The 25518-nt window shown below is 36.5% G+C and overlaps 2 protein-coding genes across 2 annotated transcripts; one reads left to right on the top strand and one right to left on the bottom strand.

Moving 5' to 3' along the window:
• Nucleotides 1-11813: 11813 nt before the first annotated feature.
• LOC142612347 (putative ADP-ribosylation factor GTPase-activating protein AGD14) lies at nt 11814-18263 on the top strand. The gene is made up of 13 exons (XM_075784449.1): nt 11814-11941; nt 12691-12752; nt 12973-13060; nt 13168-13229; nt 13304-13400; nt 13718-14176; nt 14799-15314; nt 15610-15774; nt 15851-15958; nt 16049-16132; nt 17193-17367; nt 17447-17492; nt 17950-18263. The coding sequence occupies exons 1-13, from the start codon at nt 11837-11839 to the stop codon at nt 18086-18088; spliced, it is 2106 nt and encodes a 701-aa protein (XP_075640564.1). The 5' UTR covers nt 11814-11836; the 3' UTR covers nt 18089-18263.
• Nucleotides 18264-22442: 4179 nt separating this feature from the next.
• LOC142612995 (molybdate transporter 1-like) lies at nt 22443-24053 on the bottom strand. The gene has a single exon (XM_075785171.1). The coding sequence runs from the start codon at nt 23924-23926 to the stop codon at nt 22562-22564; it is 1365 nt and encodes a 454-aa protein (XP_075641286.1). The 5' UTR covers nt 23927-24053; the 3' UTR covers nt 22443-22561.
• Nucleotides 24054-25518: the final 1465 nt, after the last annotated feature.

The following is a 25518-nucleotide window of genomic DNA, read 5'->3' as shown; positions in this document are numbered from 1 at the left end:
AGGGAGGGCTGGCTACGTGGCCAATGCCGTGGAGCAGGCTTTGTTACTTCCAGGGGATATGGCTGATCTGAGGTCATTGAGAAAACACGAGGTGTTTCTCAGTTTGAAGAGAGATTTCGCCATGGTAAACTCACTAACTGGACTTTCTCTTTCTCTCTCTCTCTCTCTCTTTTAACAATTATATTTGCTCTTTCCAACACTTGCATTTTTTCTTCTTTGACATGCTGTTCAAGCTGTGCACAGGGCTGAGGAAATAGTCATCAGCTTCCACAGATCAATGAAGGAGGAGGAGGCTAGGCGCATTGCTGCCATGAAGCCTTTTAAGTTAGCTGAGAAAAAGACACAAGAGCTTAACACGCAGCTAACTGAAGTTGAGCGGGACAAGAAGAGTGCCGAGGCCGCCTTAAATGGGGTGGAGAAGCAGGCGGAGGCTCAGCGGAAGTAGCTTTGTCAGGCTAGGATGAGCTTGCCACGGCCAAAAGTCAAATAAAGGTCCTGACAAAGAAACTGGAGGAGGTTGAGAAGGCTAAGGACCAAGCTAAGCAAGACGGGTATGAAGTAGGAGTGGCAGAGACCGAGGAGGCCCTTAGGGCTGAGGTCTTAGAGGTATGTAGGTATTGCTGCCTCTAGGTGTGGAACGAGGCCCTTAACCAAGCTGGGGTTGAGGCCTCCTCTGCCCTCAGGAGAGCAGAGAGTGTGTACTATCTTTTTGCCATCCGTGCTTCTAGCTCCTTTGTCCCTAAAGCTAACATTGCCTCCAAGGAGGCAGAAGGCTGAGCTGCCTGAAGTTATTGAAAAAGAAGTTGGCATAACCAGGGAAGTGGCCCCTAACGTCTCCTAGCCTCCAGCTGCCCCTGAGGACCCCTCCAAGGAGAAAGAGGCCCCCCACAACATGTAAAGGCCACGCTTATTCCACAACAGCCCCTGCCCAGCCCGTCAAGACCCAAGCAAAGGAAAAAATTGTACTTAAAATTAAGTGATTATTAGAATAGTCTTCTTTTTATTTATATTTATTTTATAATTGTTATTTTTGGACTCCTAAGTTTGTAATCAAATTGCCTTTTTTCAAGGCTTGGTTTAATGATAGTTAAGAAGTTTTTATTATATATGTTCTGTGCAAAATTTTGACATATCCTATACTTTGTTTTATGTTTTGTTGGTACAAGAGTAAGAGAAAATAATGCCTGAATTGACACATGGCTATGTATTTGACTCTAATAATCATTTGTGTAAGTAACAACATTATTGTCCTACTTTGCATAATTTATTGCAGAATAAAGGAAGCCTTCCAATTTTGATAACATCCCTTCCACACTTAGTTAACACAAAAAAAGAAAACGAAATACAGTTTAATTCGATTATATTTGTAAGTGACAATGCGATTGTCATGTCCTATACAATCAACAACAGATTTGGCAGAGCCATCCAAGTTTATAAGCTCAACAAAGCATACAATTAGCTTCACAAGCATACCTTAGGCATAACTTAAAGGGCCCTGCATACCATTCCTAGTTCCACATACCCTTCCCCTTAGCAGCAAATTAAGGAATTGCAGATGACTCCTAGCTCATGATCTGATCATGGATACACTTGCAAATGCTTTAAGTGATGCTTATGTGTGACAGAGCTAGACTAATTACTAATTCTCTCAAGGCATGTGGTTTAAGAAACCTGACATGGCCGAGGTTCTGTTTAGTATTCTGCTAGTCAAAAGGATGTTAATTTACCTAGGGTAGGTGGCTTGAAGAGCTAGACATAGTCGAAGTTTTGTTTAACATAGAGTTAGATGCCTGATTGTGCTAATTTACCCTAAGTAGGTAGTCTGAGGAACCAGACATAACCTAGGTTCTGCTTAACACTTAAGCAAATAAAAAAGAGTATTAATTTACCCAAGGTATATGGTCCGAGGAGCCAGACATGACCAAGGTTCTGTTTAATATTTAGAACAATAATGAAAAGTATTAATTTACCCATGGTATGTTGTCTGAGGAGCTAGACATGACCAATGTTCTATTTAATACTTAGAAAATGATAAGAAATATTAATTTACCCAAGGTATGTGATTCGAGGAGCCAAGCATGACTAAGGTTTTGTTTAATACTTAGACAAATGATAAGAAGTATTAATTTACCCAAGGTATGTGGTCTGAGGAGTCAGGCATGACCAATGTTCTGTTTAATACTTAGACAAATTATAAGAAGTATTAATTTACCCAAGGTATGTGGTCCCAAGAGTCAGGCATGACTAAGGTTTTGTTTAATACTTAGACAAATGATAAGAAATATTAATTTACCTAAGGTATATGGTTTGAGGAGCCAGGTATGATCAATGTTCTGTGTAAAACTTAGACAAGTAATGAATATAACAAATAATGTCATAAGTAAAACATGGTAGAAATGCCTTCATTAATAGTAAAACATTCGCAGGTTATTTACATTCCAATGGTGTGGTACAATCTTTTCATCTAGATATTCTAAGAAATACGCTTCTATACCAGCTACCGAAGTGATACGGTATGACCCTTCCCAATTGAGCCCTAACTTCCCCCATGTAGGGTTTTTTGCAGTACCTAAGACCTTCCGCAATACCAAATCTCCAGGAGCTAATGGTCTTAACCTCACATTTGAGTCATACCCCTGCTTAAGCTTTTGCTGATAATACGCCAACTGAACCATAGCATTTTCTCTTTGCTCTTCGATCAAATCCAAGCTCTTCTTTTTCCCGTCATTGTTGTCCGGAGTAAACGAGCTTGTTCTCAGCGTTGGGAACCTAGTTTCCAGAGGGATTATGGCCTTGGCCCCATAAGTCAGAGAGAAAGGAGTCTCGCCTGTAGACCTACGAGGGGTAGTTCTATATGTCCAAAGAACATGGGGTAGCTCTTCCACCCATTTGCCCTTGGGATCATCCAACCTTTTTTTAAGCCCATTGACTATGATTTTATTCACAGCCTCGACCTGCCCATTTTTCTAGGGATAAGCCGGAGTTGAATATCTGTTCTTGATGCCCATTTCGCAACAATACCTTCTGAAAGCCTTGCTATCAAACTGAAGCCCATTATCCGAGGTGAGGGTGTGGGGAATCCCAAATTAAGTGACAATATTTTTCCACACAAACCTTTTAGCATCCATGTCTCTGATGTTTGCCAAGGGCTCAGCTTCAATCTATTTAGTGAAGTAATTAGTGCCAACCAAAAGCCATTTCCTGTTTCTTGCTGCTTTAGGGAAATGTCTTACAATATCCAAGCCCCATTGAGCAAAAGGCCAGGGACTAGAAAGAGGATTAAGGACACCCATAGGTTGATGAATTTTTGGGGCAAATCTCTGGCATTGGTCACACTTCTTCACATACTCTTGCTCTTCCTTTTGCATACCTGGCCACTAGTACCTTTGAGTGAGGGCCTTGTGAGATAAAGATCTGCCACCTATATGACTCCCACAAATCCCTTCATGTAGTTTTTTAAGGAGGGGTTCTATTGCCTCAGGATGTATACACAGTAAGTACGGTCCAGAGAAAGTGCACTTGTACAACTTTTGGTCCTCGGACAACAAAAAACGAGGAGCTTTTCTTCGCACTTTATCAGCCTCTCCTTTCTCCTCGGGCAAGATGTCATCCTCGAGAAATATAACAATGGGATCCATCCAACTAGGTCTCACTCTAGTCTAATGAACTTGCACCACGTCTTTCTTTACCTAGGCAGGTTTACACAAATCTTCAACCAGGATGACCTGAGGTAAACTTTGAGTTGAGGAAGTTACGAGGGTGGCAAGAGAGTCCGCATGAGTATTTTTGCTTCTAGGGATTTTTTGTAAGGTGAAGGACTTGAACCCTGATCGTAAATGTCTGGCTTGATTAAGTATTCTTGCATCCTCGGATCCCTAGCTTCCAATTCACCCTCTACCTGTCCAACAACCAGCCTAGAATCTGAAACCACTTCCAACACCTTTCTTTCCATCTTCTGAACCATAGTCATTCCCACCAACAAAGCCTCGTACTCAGCCTCGTTATTCGTGACCGAGAAACCCAACCTCAAGGATTTCTTAATAACAATCCCCTCAGGAGATACCATAACCAGCTCTACTCCTGATCCTCTTTGATTAGTAGCGCCATCAACATATATCCTCCAGGATAGAGGTTCTTGTAAAGAGACCACTCCAACTGATTTTCCATCTATGTTTTGCTTTTCTTCTTCTTATTCTATAGAAGGTTCAGCAAATTCAGCCACTAGGTCCGCAAGGACTTGGCCCTTAATAGAGGTGTGAGGCATATACTTGATATCGAAGGCCCCCAGAATCGTACTCCATTTAGCAATCCTCCCCGTATAATCAGCTCTCTGAAGTAGGGATTGAAGAGGAAGTTGAGTCAACACCGCCACCGTGTGAGCTTGGAAGTAATGGGGGAGTTTACGTGTTGCATGCACTACTGTTAATATGGCCTTCTTTAATGGTAGGTACCAAACCTCTGCTTCCTGTAAGGATTTTCTCACATTATAGACTGGTCTTTGCACCCCATCATTAAACCATATCAAAACCAAGCTAACTGCATGTGGAGCCACAACAATGTAGGCAAACTGGACCTCATCCTCCTCGGGCCTGGACATGATGGGTGGCTGAGAAAGGTACTCCTTCAATTGCTGGAAGGCACTCCTCGGTCCACTCAAACCCTTTTCTGGAAGAAAGGTCTGCACCTATCTGCTGATCGAGAGATAAATCGATTCAAGGCAGCAGTCATCCCCGTTAATCTCTAGACCTCCTTAGGGTTTCGAGGAGACTGCAAACTGTTGATTGCCCTAATCTGATCAGAATTGACCTTAATTCCATGATGAGTGACCATGTATCCCAAAAACTTTCCTAAAACAACACCAAAAGAGCATTTAGAAGCATTAAGGCGCAACTTGTGTTTCCTCATTATTCTAAAGATGTTTTTGAGGTCACTAACGTGCTCAGATTCTAACTTTCTCTTCACCACCATATCATCTATATGGATCTCAATATTTTTCCTAGTTGTGGCTCAAACATCCTGGTCATCATCCTCCGATAGGTGGATCTTGCATTCTTTAAACCAAAGAGCATCACCTTGTAATGATAATTTCTAGTAGGAATAACAAAAGCTGTTTTCTCCTGATCATCCAAAGCTAAGGGTATCTGATGGTTCCTTTGGAAAGTGTCTAAAAAGCTCATCCGAGGATGACCTATAGTGGCATTGACCAATTGGTCTATACGAGGCATAGGAAGAGGATTTTTGGGGCAAGCCTTGTTCAAATCTGTGAAATTTACACATACTCGCCATTTTCCATTATTCTTCTTCACCACCACTGTGTTGGCCAGCCAATCAGGGTAAAAAACAGCTTTAATAGTCCCAGCTTGCTTAAGCTTGATCACCTCGTTCTTGATAGCATCAAAATGCTCTTTAGATGAGCGCCAAGGTGGTTGCTTTCTGGGGATGACCGTCGGATTAACATGCAAATGGTGGCAAATGAAGTTCGCGTCCATCCTAGGAGCCTTGTAAGCACTCCATGCAAACACATCAATATTTTCTCTAAGAAATACTACCAGCTTTTCCTTCTCCCGAGGAGGCAGCTGAGCTCCGACCTGGAAGAACTTCTCCCCATCATCACTTATAATAACCTTTTCTAATTCCTCGCACTTCGCCCCTTCTTCCGTATCTGTAAATAATACTGGCTTCCTTGATTGCCATAAGCCCCGCTCGGCAGAGGCCGAGGGTTCACCTTCAGCTTGATGCCTGATAGCAGAAACTAAACACTGCCTAGCCATAGACTGCCTTCTAACCAATTATTCAACCTGGTCGCTGGATGAATATTTCACCTTCAAGTGTAAGGTGGAAGAGATGGCCCCCATGACATGTAGCCAGGGTCTTGCCACGATGGTAGTGTAGGGAGAGTAAGCATCCACTACTATGAAGTCCACCTCTACTACCTCTGACCTTGCTTGTATTGGTAGTCTGATCTGACCCTTTGGTATAACCACCTTCCCATCAAAACCTACCAAGGGTGAATCATAACCGGTCAAATCCTCTGGTTTCAGCTTTAGCCCCTTATACAAATTAGGGTACATAATTTCTGCCTCACTGCCTTGGTCGACCAACACTCGCTTTACATCATACCTCCTATCCTGAGGGTAACCACTAATGCATCATCATGTGGTTGTAAGGTACCAACCTTGTCCTCATCAGAGAAACTCAACGCTGGTCGGACTTCCATCCTATTTCTCTTCGGCTCAGGGGAGGAGTCCTCTGTGGGTGGCTGAGCTATGGACAGTACCCTAGAGGGGTGAGAACCAGTCCTTTCCAGGGCAACAAGAATAACACTGATCGTACCTAGAGGTGGATTTGAAGAAGCATCTCTCTGAGATCCTGACCCTGCCTAGCCTCACTGTCCATTGGAGTGATATAAAAATTGCTTTAACTTACCACCTCGGACCAGCTGCTTCAGGTGATTCCACAAAGTTCTACAGTCCTCCGTAGTATGTCCTTGCTCCTGGTGGTACTGGCAATGAAGGCTTTAGTTGCGCCTCGTGGGATCTCCTCCCATCTTGTTTGGCTATTGAAAATATGATTCATTCTTAATTTTTTTTAAAATTTGATGCACTAGTTCTCGGAACACCGTGTTAACCACTTGAGCAGCAGCAGCAGCACCAGATTGCCTAAAAAAATCCCACTGAGGGCGATTATTATTGTACTTGTCCCACCTGAAGTCCCTCCTATCCTGAGGGACCACCTTAGCCTTACCTTTACCTAGTTGTTGGTCCTCCTCGACCCACTTATACTTATCAATGCAGTCCATGAGTTGACGCACATTACTGATTAGCTTCCCTGTCAACGATTTTCTCAAATCGTGCTTGGCAAGCAGGCCGACCTTAAACGTTCTTACTGCTACGTCATCAAAATCCCCATCAATATCATTAAACATCTCCTAGTATCGGTCAGAGTACATCTCTAAGGTTACTCCCTTTCGCATAGACATAGACAGCAAGGAATCCAAAGGCTGAGAAGCCCTACTACAATTTACGAATCGAGAACCAAAGGCCCTCATAAGCTCCTTAAAAGAGTTAATAGAACCCTTTTTCAGGCCATTAAATTGCCTCATCGCCACAAGCCTTAAATTGGATGGAAACACCTTGCACATCAAAGTCTTGTTCTTAGAGTGAACATCCATTCTTTGGTTGAAATGACTCACGTGCTCCATAGGATCCGTCCTACCATTGTACATGGTAAACGTTGGTCGAGTAAACTGCCGGGGAAACCTCCCTCCTTCAATTCTCCGGGTAAAAGGTGACTTGGAGATTTGATTCAGAGCCTTACTCATGGCATCATTGCCCAAGCCTTTACGTGATGGACTTCTCCTCCCCTGCCTATCGCAACGCTCCTCGTCGCACGAAAAAGACTTGCTAGGAAGAGTCCTTGACCTGTGCCGGTAGCTATGATCATTATCACCATCAGAAGAATGGTTAGAACTTGAAGGAGTTCCTCTACGTTGCTCTCGGTGCAGCTTTCTTCTTAAATGATCAATTTCTAATTGCATGCTTCTAGTAGTTGTCTTATGAGAGACGTGGCTCCCATTCTTTGACTGGCTCCTATTGGTGTGTGTGGTATGCACACTAACTTCCTGGTCCCTACTTCGCTCAAGGTTGAGAAATTGATCTTGACGTTGGGACCCAACGGATTCCTCCCGGTTTGGCCTTGAGCCCACCATGATTGTATATTGTATTCACTAAAACTCAAGTAATTCCCCGCAGACGGCGCCAATTGTAAGGACCTAGTTTGGTGCCTAAGCCTAAAGGGAAAAGGATCTAGGCCCAAAGAGCTCAATACAATAAATCAAATAATAATAATAGTGAATCCAGATGATAAGAAAACATGAATAAATCGGTTTTGTTCAAAGAAAATCGTCCTCGACATAGTCTGAGGAGACTAGATTTTATATATGTCTCTCTTGAATTTGGTTACAAGTCCTGTTCTTAATGCTACAATGTCTCTCCCTCTCTTTTTAGATATCCCCTTTGTAAGGGGATTTCCTCTCCCTTATATATCCCTCTTTTTTTTATTTCCACCATCCATATGTAGGTCAAGTTGTTGGCTTTGATCCTTGTCCCATTAGCCCCTTCCTAAAATTTTTGAGAGTAGCTGTAAGGTTGCTTATCACTGTTCATGTATCACCTTCACATTAATGCGGCTAGAGGGTTAGCTGTCCTATGTCCTATTTTTTAGCTTCCCTCTGTCCTATATTTCCTTGATGTTTATCCTTACCAGTAGAACATTTCGAAGTGTTGCCCTTAAGGGTAGACTAATCCCTCTGACCTCTGCCTTGCTTAGCCAAGGAGGCACTCCTCCTTGGACTACCTCCCTAAGCCTTTCCATCAAAAGATTGTCCGTGGCGCTTTGATTAGCATTTCTTCCCTGTTATCTTCTGGTCCTTGCCCCTCGGAAAAGGCCCACGGCCCAATATACACTTATGGGCCATTTATCCCTACAATAATAATTTTTTTTTTTTTGAGAATCCCTTGCAATAATAATTTATTTAGAATTTTTAGTCGTTTTGACAATAATTGATACAAAAGCCATAAAAAATTAAATACTTGTAAAATCACTAAAAGTAGTTATAACCATTTAAATTTCTTAACTTCTTTTAGTGATATTATATATATAACCAACATTGTAGTATTTATTATATATAATTAAAAAGATTACTAATATGATAAATAAATATATTTTTTATATTAGTTATTTAAGTATAATGAAATTTTGATATTAGTTTTATAAGATTTATATGAGAAAAAATTGGTTAGAAATATGATATTCTTGCGCAAAATTTGTTACTTTTGCAACAATGGAAACAAGGTCCAACAAAAGAAAAAAAAAAAAAAACACACAATCAAGAATGCAAAAAAAATTATATTACACATTTAATCCACTGTAGATCTTTAAGCAATCTAACAATTCAAAAACACTATTTTACTTAATTAATATAGCATGCTTTAGTGTTCTCTCTCTCTTACATATTAAAATGAATTATGAAATTCTATTCTATTTTAGTAGTTTCTCCCTCTTTTTGAACCACTATAAAAGAATAAAAAATCTCTCTCATGTTTTCTCAATCCGTGGCTTCCTTTGCCATATTTGAAAGAAAAGTAATGCTAGAGACACAAATAGTTTTTACAAATATTTTACAAAGTGTTGATATGGCGTGGTCCACATTATCTTTTTTTAAAAAAATTATTGAAGGATATTGTATTTTGCATTTTTTTAGTAGGTAATAAACAAACTTATCTATATCAATTACAACATCATGCAATTTTCAAATTTATAAATATAATATAATCAAATTATTACACTACTTTTATTGTGTTTTTGATTGTTTATAAAATAGAACACTAAATATTAAATTTTTTAGAAGTAAGATTATTGAAATATTGAAGGAAACTAATAAACTACACGATATGTGAGAACTTGACTAGTAAAAAATAAATCCGAAAACTGGTTAGAATAAGTTACAAAATCTTATGCATGATTACAAAATGTACAACACATTATTTGCAAGAGCATCCACTGCTATATTTGTTTCCTTGAAGCTATACTGTAGTCTGATCTGTTGGAAAGAATGGGGAAATTCAACAAATAATTTGCATCCTTATTCCTTTCCTATTTTTTTTTTTTTTTTTTGGTGAGGAAGGCAATTTTAAGTGTTCATTCTTTTTTGAAGAAATTTTTTATTTTTGCATTTTGATTGTGATAATTTTAGTTGATTAGTGTTGCCATTCAAGTACACAACTGCGTAGGTAAGAACTTCGTAGCTCAATATACGTATAAACTGTATAATTAGATGTGTTTTTTATTTTATTTTATTTTTTTTGTACACAAAAAAATTATTACTTATGAATAACTTTTTTTTTGAGTAGAATAGATTTCATTAAACAGAAAATCCGCTAATATGTCTAGCCAGTACTTATGAATACCTTATGATGATGCAAAGAAAATTAGTAGACTATATGCTTCGGATTTGAAAGGACCACTTGCTCTCTCGATGGCCTGAGAAACAAAGAAAAAGCGATCAAAGGTGACCGGAGTCGCCGGCCAAGAACCCTCCGATGACAAAGTTAGTTTTCTCTCTATATATTTTTTAGAGTTCCAACTTTTTGGGAGAAGTAAAAAACCTACCTTATTCTGCTTTGAATGGGGCTTAAATAGTGTCTTAGGAACAGTTATTGGGATTGTAACCTCCCCTGGATTTGAGGAGGTGCGAGGGTTCTGGATAACTTCCACAACCGTTTAGGAGTTGTATTTTCTCATTCAACGGTCACTGGCAGTTATGCGTAGGTTGTGGAGTGGTGAAATGTATTCAGTAATTCTAAGTGTAAAGATCTCGTCCAGGGGTCCTCTTATGGATGAACCCTTTCAGGACGGGGATGGGCACTTTCCTAGGACGAATGATGGGGGTGCGTTTTCGTCTCTGGACGACCATGGGCGTTGGCCTCGTCTTGGTGCTTTCTTCTGGACGGCTGCTGGTGTGGATGATCATGGACGGTCTGGAGTAACCTTTTCTTCATTCCTCATCACCTTATATTAGTAAAATAAACAATTTTATTATATAAATTTTATAGATTATGAGATTAAAATATAATCTCTATATCTCTATATATTAAGAGGATTTAGAAAGTTAGTTATGCTTTCAAAAAATGTCAAAAATTCCCTTAAGTTAATTAGATAATCCTTATTCATAAAAAATAAAAATAGGGTTAAATTTTAATTCAACAAAATTAAAAATAAACTTCTAGAGAAACTTTATTCCTAAAAATTAGTACACTCTATTTAAATATATCTCATGACATGTTTGATAATTTTTCCCTAAAAATTAGCACACAATAATTCTTTCGTGTGTAATCTCGTTAACAATAGGTAAATTCAAACTGAAAAATTACATTAAATTCAAAATAAAAAAGAGCCTCATCGCACGAATGGAGTGTGTGATGAGGCTAATAAATTAGAAATGTAATATTATATAAAACTTTATAGATTATGAGACTACAATATAAGAATGTAATTAATGAGAAGCTCAAGCCTCAATCTATCAATACAATTCAAATACAAAAAGAACCTATCAAAAAAAAAAAAAAAAACACAAAAGCGATATCCTTAAATAGGCAGGATGATCTGGCCATTTGATTAGTATATAATTAAATTAAGTTTAGCAATATAGGAACATAACTACCTTAACGGCCTCAAACACTGCTCACCTTACCCTTTTTACCGCCAACTTTCTCTCTCTCAAAAAGAAAAGTAGCGGTTTTCTCGTCCAAATGTCCGCACCAAATCTGTCCCTCCAAAACTACAATTCTCTGCAATTTCCTCTTATCTCTTTCTCTCTCTCTCTCTCTCTCTCTCTCTCTCTCGCTCGCTCGCTTTCTTCCACAATCAATCACCAATTGCTAGCTTTCTCTTCCCTTCCCTTGTTGTATTGTATAGCCACAATTATTCAGGTTCATTCTCCAAATGCCTTTAAACCAAAGTTCTTTCCTTTTAATTATAACTTTAACAACTGGTTAAGTTCTTTTTTGGGGGGGGGGGGTGGGGGGTTCAATATCTTGTTTTATGTTTGGTTGCCGAGAAAATGTAGGAAACGTAAGCCCTGAAAATAAAATATATGAGAATTTTTTCTCTTCTGTACCATGCCTTTACTCAATTAAAGAATAAACCGAGAATAAAAGCAACTTGACTTTATGATTCACTATATATGCATTTTTTTTTTCTTTTCTAAGAAAATAGAAAACTAAGTTTTGGTTGTTGTTGGATGAAGAAGGTGCGGATTTTATTTTTTTCATTACCAATGGCAAATCGGCATAAGGCTAAAGAAGAAGAGAGACTTGAAAAAACTATCCGCGGCCTTTTGAGGTATCCCGGGAATAGAAGATGTATCAATTGCAACAGTTTGGTATGAAATTTCTTCTTCATCCATTTCTATTGTTGTTGTTATCTCTGAATTGATAATGTGATATCAATATGGCACTGGAAGAGCAAATGTATTTTGATATTCTCTAAACATGTATTGTTTATATTGTTTTTTTTTTTTATAGCTAGAATGGTGGGGGAGAATATGACAGAAAATATTGATGGGTTTTGTAGCATTTAGTTTTAAATTCATCTATGATTTATTGCTGGGTCAAAATACACTCAGTTTTGAAATCCTTGCATGTTGGGGGTGTGTGCAAGAAATTTTTTTATTGCAATGCTGTTGTATAGTTATGTGGAAAGATTGTGCTATGGAGAATCAATTTTGTGTAGATGTTTCAATTTATTGTTTTGGAAGGATTTCTATTGTTATTCTGTACTATTTATGAATCTAGAGCTTTAATTTCAAAGGGTGTGTAGAGTCACTTTTAGGGTTTTAAATTCCCCAAACTAGTCTCTCTCTCTCTCTCTCTCTTATTGACCTGCATTGCTATGTTGTTTCATGCCTTTTCTTTTCTTTAATTTTATCTTAAATGTGTATATTTCATTTATCTTTTTTGGTAAACATATGTTTCATTTGTCATGGATTTAAAGTGACTACTAGCATGCACCTTCATATCTGGTCTTATGACATTGTATACAGTACTGGTATTTTCTCTAAAGTGTAGGTTTGTGAATTCTCTATACCATTTCATAACATGATACTATGACTGACATATCTTCTTCTAGCAGGGACCACAATATGTTTGCACAACTTTCTTGACATTTGTTTGCACAAACTGTAGTGGAGTGCAGTACGTATTTTTACTTGTTCTACATCCATTTCTTTTTTTAGATTATGCTAGCTTCATTTTCATAATTATTCTGTCCTCTCATGGTGGATGTGATGAAAAATAAGTTCTAGATGAAAATCAATGGGAGTGTTTTAGTCATATTCATTTTTGTTCTTAAATGGTATGTATTCATTACTTAATAGGCATCCGTTTAGAGTGTCTAATTAATTCTATAATTCAGTCGGGAATTTACTCACCGAGTAAAATCAATATCAATGGCTAAATTCAATGCTGAAGAAGTTAATGCTCTTCAAGCAGGGGGAAATGAGGTATGCATCCATATTCCTTTGTAATGAATCCATTTTATGATCTTTATCTTCCTTTAATAATACTTTTTATTCACTTTTCATTGTTTAACTTAAATCACTTTTCACAGAGAGCAAGGCAAATTTATTTTAAAGAATGGGATCCTCAGCGTAATACTTACCCTGACGGCAGGTTGTTACCCAATAGTTTCTTGTTGATCTTAGTACTTAATATTGAATGTTTCTGATTCCCATGTTTGTGTCCAGTAATCTTCATAAACTCCGGGATTTTATTAAGCATGTCTATTTGGATAGAAAATACACTGGAGACAAGAGAATTGACAAGCTCCCAAAATTGAGATTGGTAAGCTCTTCATTATTGTAGATGCATGCACATGGATCATATCTTAGTTAGGTGGCATTGCTTGATCTCCTTTATGAGGAGAACCAGAGTTCAAATCCTCCCTCCCCTACTTGTAACAATTGGATAATAAAAATAAAAAATAAAAAATAAAAAATCATTTTTGTCTTGTGGAAATCTTGTCCAACAATGATCTCCATATACAATACTGGCCAACTCAAAAATTTTGGATCTCACCAATATAAATGTGATGGAAATTAGAAGTTATGTTCTCAGTCGAAGCTGTTCTTATTTTTAAAGATTCTTGTTTATATATACAGAAAGACACGGAGGAGTCTAATGAAAGCCGGAAGGTTAGTGAATCTCATGGTAGATTAAGTCCACGTTCTGAGGACAGATTCAAATGGCATCATCACAAAAGATCCAGTATTGGTGGAAGAAGTGAGGATGGAGGTTTCAAATATTATTATGATGAAAGAAGAAGTCCTCGATATGCTCGAGAAAATTCAAAACAAGGAGGTCTTACGAGAACTCCTACCCGCTTCGAAGTTGTTGATGACAGGTTTCGAGAAGATGAGCGTGGAAGCCGTAGGTTCTCAAATGCAGAATCCAAGCTAACAATCACATTACCTAGTTTAAAAAAGACTGTGGATGGGTCTCATTCCCCAGTGGTACGACCTGTTGGAGATATTTTAGGAGACAAAGCTCCTCCTTTAAAAGTGGGTGTAATTTCTAAGCAAATTGATGGGAAGGATGCTAATGGTTCTGCGAACAATCAGGTGCAAGAATTGCTATGCCATGCTAGACATTGGTTTGTGTAATAAATCTTTTTTTTTTTTTTTTTCTTTTTTGAACTTTATTTGCCAAGTGATGTTCTTTTTCAGAGGTCTTTAAATGCTAGTTGATGTCTTTCATTCATGAAAATAATAATTATTATTATGTTTAACTGGTTGCATATGCGATGTAGTCCTTCAGAAACCATATAAGGTAGCATACAACAAGGAAGCTACCTCTGTAGATTATCTTCTGAGAAAGTAATGTGTCAAAAGTGGAATTCTTATAGACTCATCTTTCACTTTAACATGTTCTCTCTACTTGAATGTCTCTCCGTGAAAGAAATATTAACAAAATGATTATGTAACTCTGCATCGAACTTAGTTTTGTTTAGTGCATACAGTATATACTTAGCCTTGGTACTGACTCTAATATATCTTGTTTGTCTATATGAGGCCAAGGGGGTATATTGTTAGAGAATGATTGCCTGTGCATGAGTTCTAATTACTAGCTGCTTTAAGCTTTGCTGATTGAATTTGTTATTCTGTTGGTTTTGGAGACTTTTCTGTATATTTTTTACGTTTTCAATCCAACATGTGCTTATTCTTCAAGTGTTCGTCAATACAGATCGTGTCTTCCAGTGACCAGGGTTCCGTTGGAAGGAATTCAGCAGAACATAAAAGCGGAAACTCAGGAAGCTTGATTGATTTGATCGCTGATTCAGCGCCCCTTGATGCTGCAACTGTACCACAGAAACAGCTGATGCCTCACACTGATAATGGTGGCAACTTTATAAGTCCTATAAAGGAGAAGGCATCCCAAGCTTCAAGTTCAAATTCTTTAGAATCTTTATTATTTGAATTGTCAGTACCCTCAGATACACTTGCTAGAAACAACATGTCTGAAGGACCTAGAAGTGTTGATGCTTCTACAGCTGCATCGACTAACAATATGCTAGCACAACCTTCTGATGGAGGTCTTCCACAAGCTGCACCTAGTGGCAATAGTGGCTCCAATATTAATATTCTTGACAAAGAGCAACTGCCAAACATGCAGCAATATCATCCTACTGCATCCCCTGTTGTAGGTAGTGGCTCTGTCACTCAACTGACTAGTCCACCTGTTGGAGCTCTGAATAATCAGGTGAGCCACATGATGAGGTTTATTCCATCTAAGAGATTTAAATTTCATTTTCACTTGTAATCTTCGTGTGGATTTTTATCAAAGACCAAAAAGCTAACATGAAATGGTGCAAGTTGGTTGAATTTTACAGCAGAAAAAATTTAGAATTGGGTGGTAATAACAAAGACATGTTTTAATATTTGCAATTTGAAACATTTTTTCTTTTTTTGTTTTGTTTTGTTTTTGCTAGATAAAAGTTGTTCCTTTACAAGTTTATTTGTTTGCTAACCCCTTGGCTTCCTCTGCATGTATGCAGCCATGGATTTCCCCAACTCCACCTAATAGACAAGGGTCTTTGAGTGCTTCTACAGAACAATCCTCTGAATCTGTCTTAAATTTAGAGCAAGACACCAGTTCAGGATTTGGGTCTAAACCTCTTCCAGTGGAAACCAAGTCTGCTGGAAGAGCAGAGCTTCCTGCAGTAATAGCATTCCCATTTAATGTTTCAATTTTCCCTGTTAAGTTTTCTTGTTGACATATTATAATTTTTTTTGAAGGACCTTTTTGCTACAAGCTACTCAACAGTCCCTGCACCAGTCTCAAGTTGGCAAAATGGTTCTCCTTATGGCATGGGATTCAACATGCAGTATTATCCTAGTCCAATGGTACACTAAGCATAGAGATAATCAACTCAAATCAGTTCTGTATCAAAGTGTGCTGGCTTTTGATCTGCTAATATGGATTTTTGTGTACAGCCTGTGCCTGTGTTTCCCAACGTAGCAAGATCAAGAAACCCATTTGACCTTAATGACGAAAGAACACAAGTGCAGGCACCATCAGTACGCACAACTTTCAAACTTATTTGCTTAGATCAATGTTCATATTTTTGTTATTCCCAGCGTTTCCTTTTGACGTTTTAAGACCTTTATAATGTATAACCTGTGCTTATTTTGGCCTTGTATGTATGCTTATTTTGTATTGTATCTGCAGTCAAGTAAGAGTTACTGGTGGTGTAAATAAACAAACGTAGAGCAGGAGTAGGTCTGGGAAATTGAGGACTTATATGCAAACTGGAAATACTATGAGATAAAACACTAAATTATTAAATCTGATTATAGAAAATTTGAGCATACATACATTCTTATATCATATCACATCCTCAAGGAGATTAGCCTGCGATAAGATTCACCAGTAGTTATGTGGAGTTCACTACATTTTTGTTTTTCATATTCTCCAGAATCTGTTCACTACTTAAAAGCATGATGCTGGTATAACAAAATTTGGAGACATCATCAACTGGTAACCAAAGTATACTGGTTCTACTTTATTTGTTCATTCATTTTTTGATTAAAAAAAAAAAAAAAACTAGGAGACATATGACTGTGCTGATATCCCCATTTGGTTTGCCATTAAAATGAAGATGATTGCTTGTGGCTAGGCTGCATACATATCTTATGCCGAGGAAAAAGGTATCTACAAAGAAAATTTAGCTGAGCAGAGACTCTTTCATATGTCTATGAGTCCTAAATTTCATTGATTTACCCTAAAGATGTCATTTCATTGGCATTTGGGTTACTACCATGCCTTGGCAGTATGCTGTTGATTTTGCTAATAGGTTTGAGTAATGCACCAACTGCAAAGTGTGGCAGAATTGATCCTTAATTTCAAAGTATGGGGCTTTTATTTTTTAGGAAGATTTTATCTATGGTGACATGAAAATCATATCTATGAAGTATTTTAATTAATTGACTATCAACAAATCATATATGACTTCTGGTTTAAATTGCATTTACTTTTTTGGTACTCTTGCTAGGGTTCTGTTTCTCCAAAAGTTAAATTTTCAATTAAATCAGAGAAAAATTGTTTAAACTCTAATAGTTTGTGTTATTTGTGATGCAGTTTCCTACCATGGTATCTTTGCAAGGTGCATTGCCGAATCTGCCAGCTGCTAGTGACTTAGTGCAAACTTCCAGCTTTGGTACCCAGTCTCAGGGTTTGATGGCACCTCAATCACCATCCTATACATCTGCAATGTCTCCATTTTCACCTTCTTTAACATCAGCCATGCCTACTGGTAAATTTACTCATTTTTTTTTTCCCTCTGACATCTTTGCTGGGTCTAGTGTTGGTAATGTCCAATTTAATAATCTCAGGTGCAAACATGGGGCTACAAGTACATAATAATATGACACCATTCAGGTAACATGCTGGCCCTAGTTCTCCGTAATCTTTTTCTTTCAAATTTTTAATAAATTTAAAGGGATATTTGGCTCAAAATGGGACCATCTTGAGTAACAAATGCTTCATGAAATGCCACCAGTTGGCTTTTATTTCATTTCACTTAAAGCGGACCTTGTATTATCTTCTTTAAAAAATTTCTTCTTTTTGGTTTTTGGTTAGCGTGGGGGTGAGGTATTATGAATTCAAGGTTGAATTCATTCAAAACCTTATTTAAGCAGCCCCATCTTGATCCAAAAGAGGGGTTTTTCTTGGTAAAGGATTTTATCACTATCTCCACTAGCATACTACTTCAATCATAATGCTTATTACACAATTACAAAATTTCCTTATGATTCTTTGACCAATGATGATATGATCTTCTTTAATTAAAAAAAAAAAGGACTATAATTCAGAGTTTTCTTGTGTGTCATTGCAGATCACAAGAAATCAGTAGCTTTGGCAGTAATGGAGGTGTATTTGGATCCTTAAACACAACTCAACAGTTAACTGGAAAATACTCAGCAACCAGCAACCCAAATCCTTTTTCTTCAGTGGGAGGAAACCCTTTTGGATGATACAAAAGTTTTTGCGTACTATTTGCTGTCATTTTTCTTTTGGCCTCCTAACATCTTCTGGGAGGAGTCTGGTTTCTTTTTGATTGAAGATTAAACTAAATGCTTAATTAGAATAGGGTGGTTTGTCTTTTATATTTTTGCCTAGCGAAGAGGATAATCATTACAAATACTAAGAGAAGTGCGTGGACAATTCAGCACTGAACCAAGATTCTTTTCAAGAACACACAAGATTCTTTGAGTAATGTAAATATGAAATTCTGAATTTTTTTTTTCAATCAATAAACTCGAGGAAGAAAAACCAAGGTATTACCATAATGGTATGACTTTGTAAGAAATTATTGCATGATGACTGTACTTCTTTAGCATGAGGTTTGAATCCGCTTTTGGCTCGTGCATGGCTTTTAATGGTAGGAAATTTGGTTGGAGACAAACTTCGCACCATTCCAATCATACATTCACTAGTAAAACAAGGAGTTTATAGTGGATTTTTCGATCGTGCTCTATCATATCTCTGCTGCAAAACTTGTTCTACGTGTCTAACCCAATTTATTTCTCATTATAAGTTGGAAAATATTCTCTGAACTAGATGTTAAGCCAATGCTTGTCATGGGTATTTTAGCGTTAATAAAGAAAAGAAGTTAATTACACTCTTATAAGCTGACAATTACTAATTTGTTGAGACTTGAGAATTTATGATTGGTGGCCAAAAGTTACCCATAATGCAAAATAGCGGAATTTATAGTTACTGAGGAGGATATATGTGCTATAACAGGTGTCATCTACAATGTGGCAGAACTTAGAAAGATATATGTTGCCATGCACTTGAAATGCTTAGAAGAACTGTGCCCCTTATTATTCCTATTGCCCTCTGAAAAGGCATGATAATAGCCCTTAAATTAAAAATTGTGATACATAGATTGAATCTGACTTGAAGAACAATCCAGGGGAGAGCTATAAACCTATATGGTATACAAACAAGTCGGTCATATATATCTTAACATGTCACTTGACAATGTTATTTAATTATGCATATAAACTTCCTTGTTCATAAAAATTCTAGTAGCACAATCTTATATGACACAATTTTACCACAATTTCTAATGTGACAAAGAATGAGTGGCAAAAGAAAAAAGAGTGGGTTCATGTAAAAGTGATAGACAGTTAGTCACAGTCTGTCACGTAAAATAGTTGTGGAAGTAGAACTCCACTCTTTTAGCTCCAGTAAATCTTGGACATGAAGTGGAAAGCTGTGTAACCATACTACGTACTCCGAGGCCTAACAGATCAAGCCATGCTAGTGTCTTTTTTAACTTGCTACCTAAGTGGAGGAATAGCAATCCGAATTTTGTATAACGAATAAAATCATGTAATAGTGGTTCGTCTCTGATTCAAATCATTAGCATTTAATTAAGAATATATAATTGCGCATTGGGTTCTTATTTCATTTGTTTCTTTGTTTATATTCTTTATCTTATTGATTTGGGTGAAAGCAACAAACTTACAATCAATAGGCAAACCGCATACCTTTTATTTTGTCTAGCTAGGACCAACTTATCTACTAGGCCACTTGGGTAATGGTTCAGGCCCTAAAGTGGGAGAAGATGCTTTAATTTTAATCATAGCCTCTCACAAGACTATGGTAGTTTGCAAAAATATTTCTTTCTCAAATGATATTGTTAATTTATTATGATATTGATGGTTTAGATTATTTTCAGAAATAAAAATTTTAAAAGAAGTTTTAAAATACTTCATTTGACATGTTCAAAAAAAAAAACCTATACTCTTTTCTAAATTAATGTATAAATTCCAGAAGTTATTGACAATGCATGTAAGGAAAAAATAGTTTTTAAAAAAAAATTAAAGTTGATAAAATATTAAAAAGTTGAAAATATCATATTTATCAAGTCAAAAGATGCAAGCAAAATTAGAATACAAAAATATAATCAGTAAACTTTGACCTCAAAATGAGAAAATGGATTTTAATAAAAAAAAATTATAATATAGTAAATTAAATAAATATTAATTTCTATTTAAGTATAAAAAAATGTCTCACTGAAAATTGTTGATTTAGTCCTCAAATTGAATTGAGCCTATCGTATTTATCTACTTATATAGAGAATAATGAAAATGACAAAGCTTAGGTATAATTTCTTATATCATTTTTTCTCTACACACATAAAATAAATAAATATTTAAATATTTATTTTTAATAATTGATGAACATTAATTTGTAAAATTTATATAGTAAAATTTGTAATATCATTTGTTGGGTTAAAATGAATTGACCCCTTGCAAATTAATTAATTACCCAAGTTAATCAATTAGATCAAATTACATGCAAAAACATGACAGCACAAACAAATCATCAACTAAACTAAATACAGCGGACAATAAATTTGACACGAGTGATTTGTTTACAAATGAGGAAAACCACCGAGGCAAAACCCCATCGGGTGAATTTAAGGTCACCAATACCGAGAATCCACTATTTTCAGTCACAAGTAGTTACAAGTATAAGGAATCTTATCAAATCCTATGGCCTATCCCGAAATACAAATCTACAGTTGAACCCTTACCCCAATACCCAATTGGACTTGTATTGTAGCGGCAATCTCTTCGTTCAATGCACGAATTTCAATACGTGACTAACCAATGATGCATGGATCCCAGTATGTGACAACTCTACCAACTTGAAGATGTTGTTGGCTGCAAAGTTCTTCAGTTCATCAACAATGAAGATCAGGAAGCTCCTTGGTCACAAAACCCTTGGCGTAAAGACACAGTAGCTTCTACAGAGAAAATAATGAACTAGGTCACAATTTGCTTGTATTCTCTTGGCATCCACTTTGCATACAAAATGCGATGGCTTTTAAAATATGCTTTATATATGTCTAGGGTTGTAAGAAAAGAAATCCTACATAAATACGTTAGAATATGCGTGTAATTAGATCTGAAAAAGTCTGATTTCGTTATTCTCGATAGATACAGCTTGTGTCGAGCTTCTGTCGAGTTTCAACATTAAATCTCGATAGAAAGGATTCTGTTGAGATTTAATGAACAACTCTTCTTTACTTGTTTCTTGATCAGACTTTCATGACTTTAATACTTGATTTGAACAACATGTTTCTTGAAATCTTAAACCATCCTCGATCTACCCAATTACAAGTAGAGTGCATTTTGTCAAAGGATTAACCAATTACATAACATATGTCCCTAACATCATTAATGGATTTTATAGAAAATTTCCTCTCTCTTCAATGAATCACATGACTTGTCCAGCATTGACAGTTTGACACTACCTCCAACGAGCACAAGTATGTAGACCAAATCTTGTCATCATCGGACACTCACAGGGCCACCGACTTTCTCCATTCGAATCATGCCTTTGTCGCTTGTTGATGATTTAAGGATTACCAAGTAGAGCACTCTGAAGCTGAAGGTTTTTGCTTAGCTTTCTAACGAGAATGTATCTCATACATCTATCATACACTCTTTGTAGCATGTAAATGCCGCAATGGTGTAAAGCTCTCACATTTTTGTAAAAAATGATACACATATTAAATGCATGAGATAATTATTTTCTTTTTAAACATTTTTAGTGATATAAGGTTAAGAAGAAGTAAAAACAAAGTTCTTGGTTCTTAATGAAAAGACATCGTTTGGGTAAAATGACATCACTTCCTCCAATCAACAAGAACCGTTAACTCTACACAAATTAGTTAAATGGCAGAGCAAAAAAGATATTTTGACAATATGATGGCGCAAAAGATGAGTTATACAACCTCACAATTAGCTCAGTCAAACCGTGATCACAAAGGGATGAAGATTATCTCAAATAAATATAAGATTTGTGGAGTTATGTTGCTACTTAGACAATTTAAATGACCGTCGTCTTCCTAGTTTAACTATTAGCTATCTAGTTTTTCTCAATTTTTATATATAATTTATGGCTTTATAAGATAACCCACTATTCCCAGAATGGGCAACTTTGGAGAAATTATAAGGTTTTTGAGGTGGACAAATAATATGGTCCACAATTCCACTAAAAGACTCTCACCTGTTTAAAATTGCTGAGTCAGAATTTTTTTTTTAAAAACAGAAACTGATTACTTCAGCAATTTTAAACAAGTGAAAGTCTTTTAGTGAAATGATGGATAGGTGACATGGTTCACTATGAGGTCCCTATAATTTCTCACAACTTTTTTCTGGTTCAATATTTTTATTTTATTTTATTAGAAGTTAGAATATGGTCCAGTGTTTAAAACAATGATTAGTGTGTAATAATAATTATTGATAGCCATAAGCAAGCAATCTATAAAATACTTTGGAAGAACGTTCATGCAACAAATAGTATGGAACGAAAAATACTCTCTTAAATAATTAACAATTCTCAACCTTGGAAATCTTCATTCATACCCTTTTGCATGTTAGACATAGAAGCATATGAAATAAGCCTAGCCAATGGTCTATATACTATGGAACAACAGGGTTGATCTTACTCAAATTTCTTAGCCTAAGAAGCACATGCACAAGTATCCCAAACAGAAAACCAAGCGCTGCACTTGAACCCACAAGTGAAACCGCTGTGCAAATAAGCATCACAAAAGATTCCTCCTTGGAATTCATGTCCCTTGAAGCCATAGCTAGCTCAATCCCAGCAAACAAGAGCAAAACCCCAAGTATCCCAACAGGAAATTGGTCCAAAATCTTCACCAAAGAAGTCCCTAATACCAAACCCAACAACAATTTAGCTGTGCCAAGAAGTGCCACACACCCACCACTCCTACCTCCAAACTTGTACTGCCCAGCTAACCCACCAGCACCATGGCAACTTGGCATAGCTCCAAACCAACACCCAATCACATTCATTAACCCGACGGTCACGGAAAGTGACGTGGCCGATAAGTCCTTTCCCGGAAAAAGATCAGATGACAACTTGCACACCCCGATCACAGAATTTAGTACTGACAAAGGGAGTTGAGGAATTGTACCCTTTATAAACCCTTCCTTCCATGCATGCTTAGACATCTTCACTACTTGAAAAGATGATGGTCCAAATCTAATCTCTTCCAACACTTTAGGCCTCCTTATAAAGGCAAAAACCACACCAAATAAAAAGATAATAAAAGCTGAAGGAATTGAAAAGATAATTTTCCTCACTCTTCTCTTCCTTCTAAGCCTTATTTCTTCATCACCTAAAACACCAGCAGTCTCTCTTTCACCACTTTGCTCTTCCTCACCTGCACCATTAATAACAATTATAAAACAAGCACAAATAATAGCCAAAGCCAATCCATCCAAACCAAGCCAGGGCCTATCCCCTTTAGCCTTTGACTTAGAAAAATCCTGAATTTTTCTAATGTACTTAACCGCAGTTAGTGCAAATGATAACCCTTGTGCAAGCTGAATTCCTCTTACAACAGATAGAGGAATTAGCTTATACACTAGTTGCATCAATCCTGTTATACCCAAAACCAATAAAACCCCTCCGGTTAAAATTCCGGAAGCCATGATTTCTGGGACACCAAAATCAGACCCAGATATGGCTGCAGCTGCAATGGCCTTCATAGGTTGCACAGGCATAGGGACACCATAGATGGCACCAGTGATAATATTGCTGACACCGGTGAATATTAATGTTGTGCCTAGGTTAAGGTCATTAGCTAGTGTCAAGGCCAGAACTATTGGAATAAATGTGCCTAAGTCCCCCATTGCACCATTCAACTCGGCCCATTTTGATCGAAAAACTAAATTGGTTTTCACTTGGTCGATGATGTTGGACAGATAGCCGGACTTAGGTTTGTGGGGACTAAGGTTTTCAGGGTTTTCAGGGTCCATGGAGGTACAAATTTGAAAGCAAATAACTACGAGATTGTGAACTGGAAGTACAATAGTTAAGAAATGTGAAAGCAAATATGAGATTAAGGCTTACTTATAGGAGGAGAAATGAGGTTGTTTTGAATTGATTAATGATAGGAGAGTCTGTTAGTGATTGAATTTTATGTGCCGCAACTTGTGGCTTTAGGTATCTATCCGATTTAACTGGGATTTCAATACCTGCCGTTGGTAACGTAAGTGGACCTAGATGGGTCAACAGGATAAAGTGATATGGGACAAAGATTGTTGCACGGCATGAGGCATATGGTAGCTGTGAATTCACTTTCACATTTGCTTTTTATTAAGATAGTTTAATTGGACTGGGCTTTATCAAAAGTCAAAAAAGGTCACTTTACTACAAAACATAATGCTACTTTAAGCAAAAAAATAATGCTACTTTAAGCAATTTGACATTCGCAAGGCAATTATAAATGCTATATTAAGCAATTAGGTGCAGATATAAGTATTCTTAGTGTGACATGACTACTCGGAATACATAAATTGGTGAGAATATCATTATATATAAAACAGTGAAGCCTTTTGATCATTTTCAGTGGTGAATACTGAATAGAATGAGAAAAATGAATATTCATCAACAGGGTTGGCTAAACAACTTTTGAGTTCTTACACGAAAATTTTAAAGCTATGATCACCTTTAAAGTTTAAATTTGCACAAATAAAAATTAATTTAATATATAATTTAATTAATTAGTGTCATTATAATATAAATGAGTTGATATGGTACACATTAAATTATTAATTAGTGTAATAATTTATAATAATAAATAAAGTATCAAATAAAATAAAAAAGTGTGAGAAACCGTGCAAGCTATTACTGTGGGCTCAGGCTGTACTCCTATATAAAAAAAGAAAAAAGAAAAAAAGTGAGAAACCGTACTCCACTACACCTATCATGATATCATCCTATGGCTAAGTTTTAAAGAAAAAAATGTGTCCTGTCAATTTTCATGGCAGAAAAGGGTCCAAAGAGGGGCAGAAAAGCTATCATAGCAAAAAACGTGTCTCATCCTATCAAACAATTGTGTAGTGAAAGTGTGAAACAAACTAAAAATATATATAATTTAAGCTAGATTGACTGACTGAGTTTATGGAAAAAGATAAAAAATCGAGATGAAGACGAAATTGAAAAAAAGAAAGGTAAGACGGTAAGAATATAGACGGAGAGGTAGAGAGATAGAGAGATGAGAGGTTTTTCTTTTGTTTTTGAAATTTATAATCTCTTTTAGTTTTAGCAAATTTCAAGGTAATTACGTTGTATTATTAATGAATTTGTCTAGTATTAATTTTGATTTTAGCATATTTCAAGAATGAGTTAATAAATTTGTCTCTTAAAATTTAATTTTGTTAGCTGAAGTTTGACTGTTTTTGTTTTTTTTCCTTTTTTAGTCTTTTGCATTTTAGGATACAATGAGACTTTTTTAATGCATTTTATTGACCAATAAAAGTGCTTAAATTTTTTTAATTAAAATATATAGATAAATATTATATATATATATATATATATTTCAAGTGGGGCCTTCTTTTATTTGGGA

This window comes from Castanea sativa, chromosome 10, assembly GCF_040712315.1.
Source record: "Castanea sativa cultivar Marrone di Chiusa Pesio chromosome 10, ASM4071231v1".
NCBI lineage: Eukaryota > Viridiplantae > Streptophyta > Magnoliopsida > Fagales > Fagaceae > Castanea > Castanea sativa.
The sequence above is the reverse complement of the archived record's forward strand: the minus strand, read 5'-3'. Positions and strand labels throughout refer to the sequence as shown.

Bases quoted from the DNA above. Each gene is read 5' to 3' on its own strand.
- LOC142612347 (XM_075784449.1), top strand. From the start codon at position 11,837: ATGGCAAATCGGCATAAGGCTAAAGAAGAAGAGAGACTTGAAAAAACT. The intron at 13,401-13,717 runs GTAAGCTCTTCA...TTATATATACAG, and splicing joins AGCTCCCAAAATTGAGATTG to AAAGACACGGAGGAGTCTAA. The intron at 17,493-17,949 runs GTAACATGCTGG...GTGTCATTGCAG, and splicing joins AATAATATGACACCATTCAG to ATCACAAGAAATCAGTAGCT.
- LOC142612995 (XM_075785171.1), bottom strand. From the start codon at position 23,926: ATGGACCCTGAAAACCCTGAAAACCTTAGTCCCCACAAACCTAAGTCC.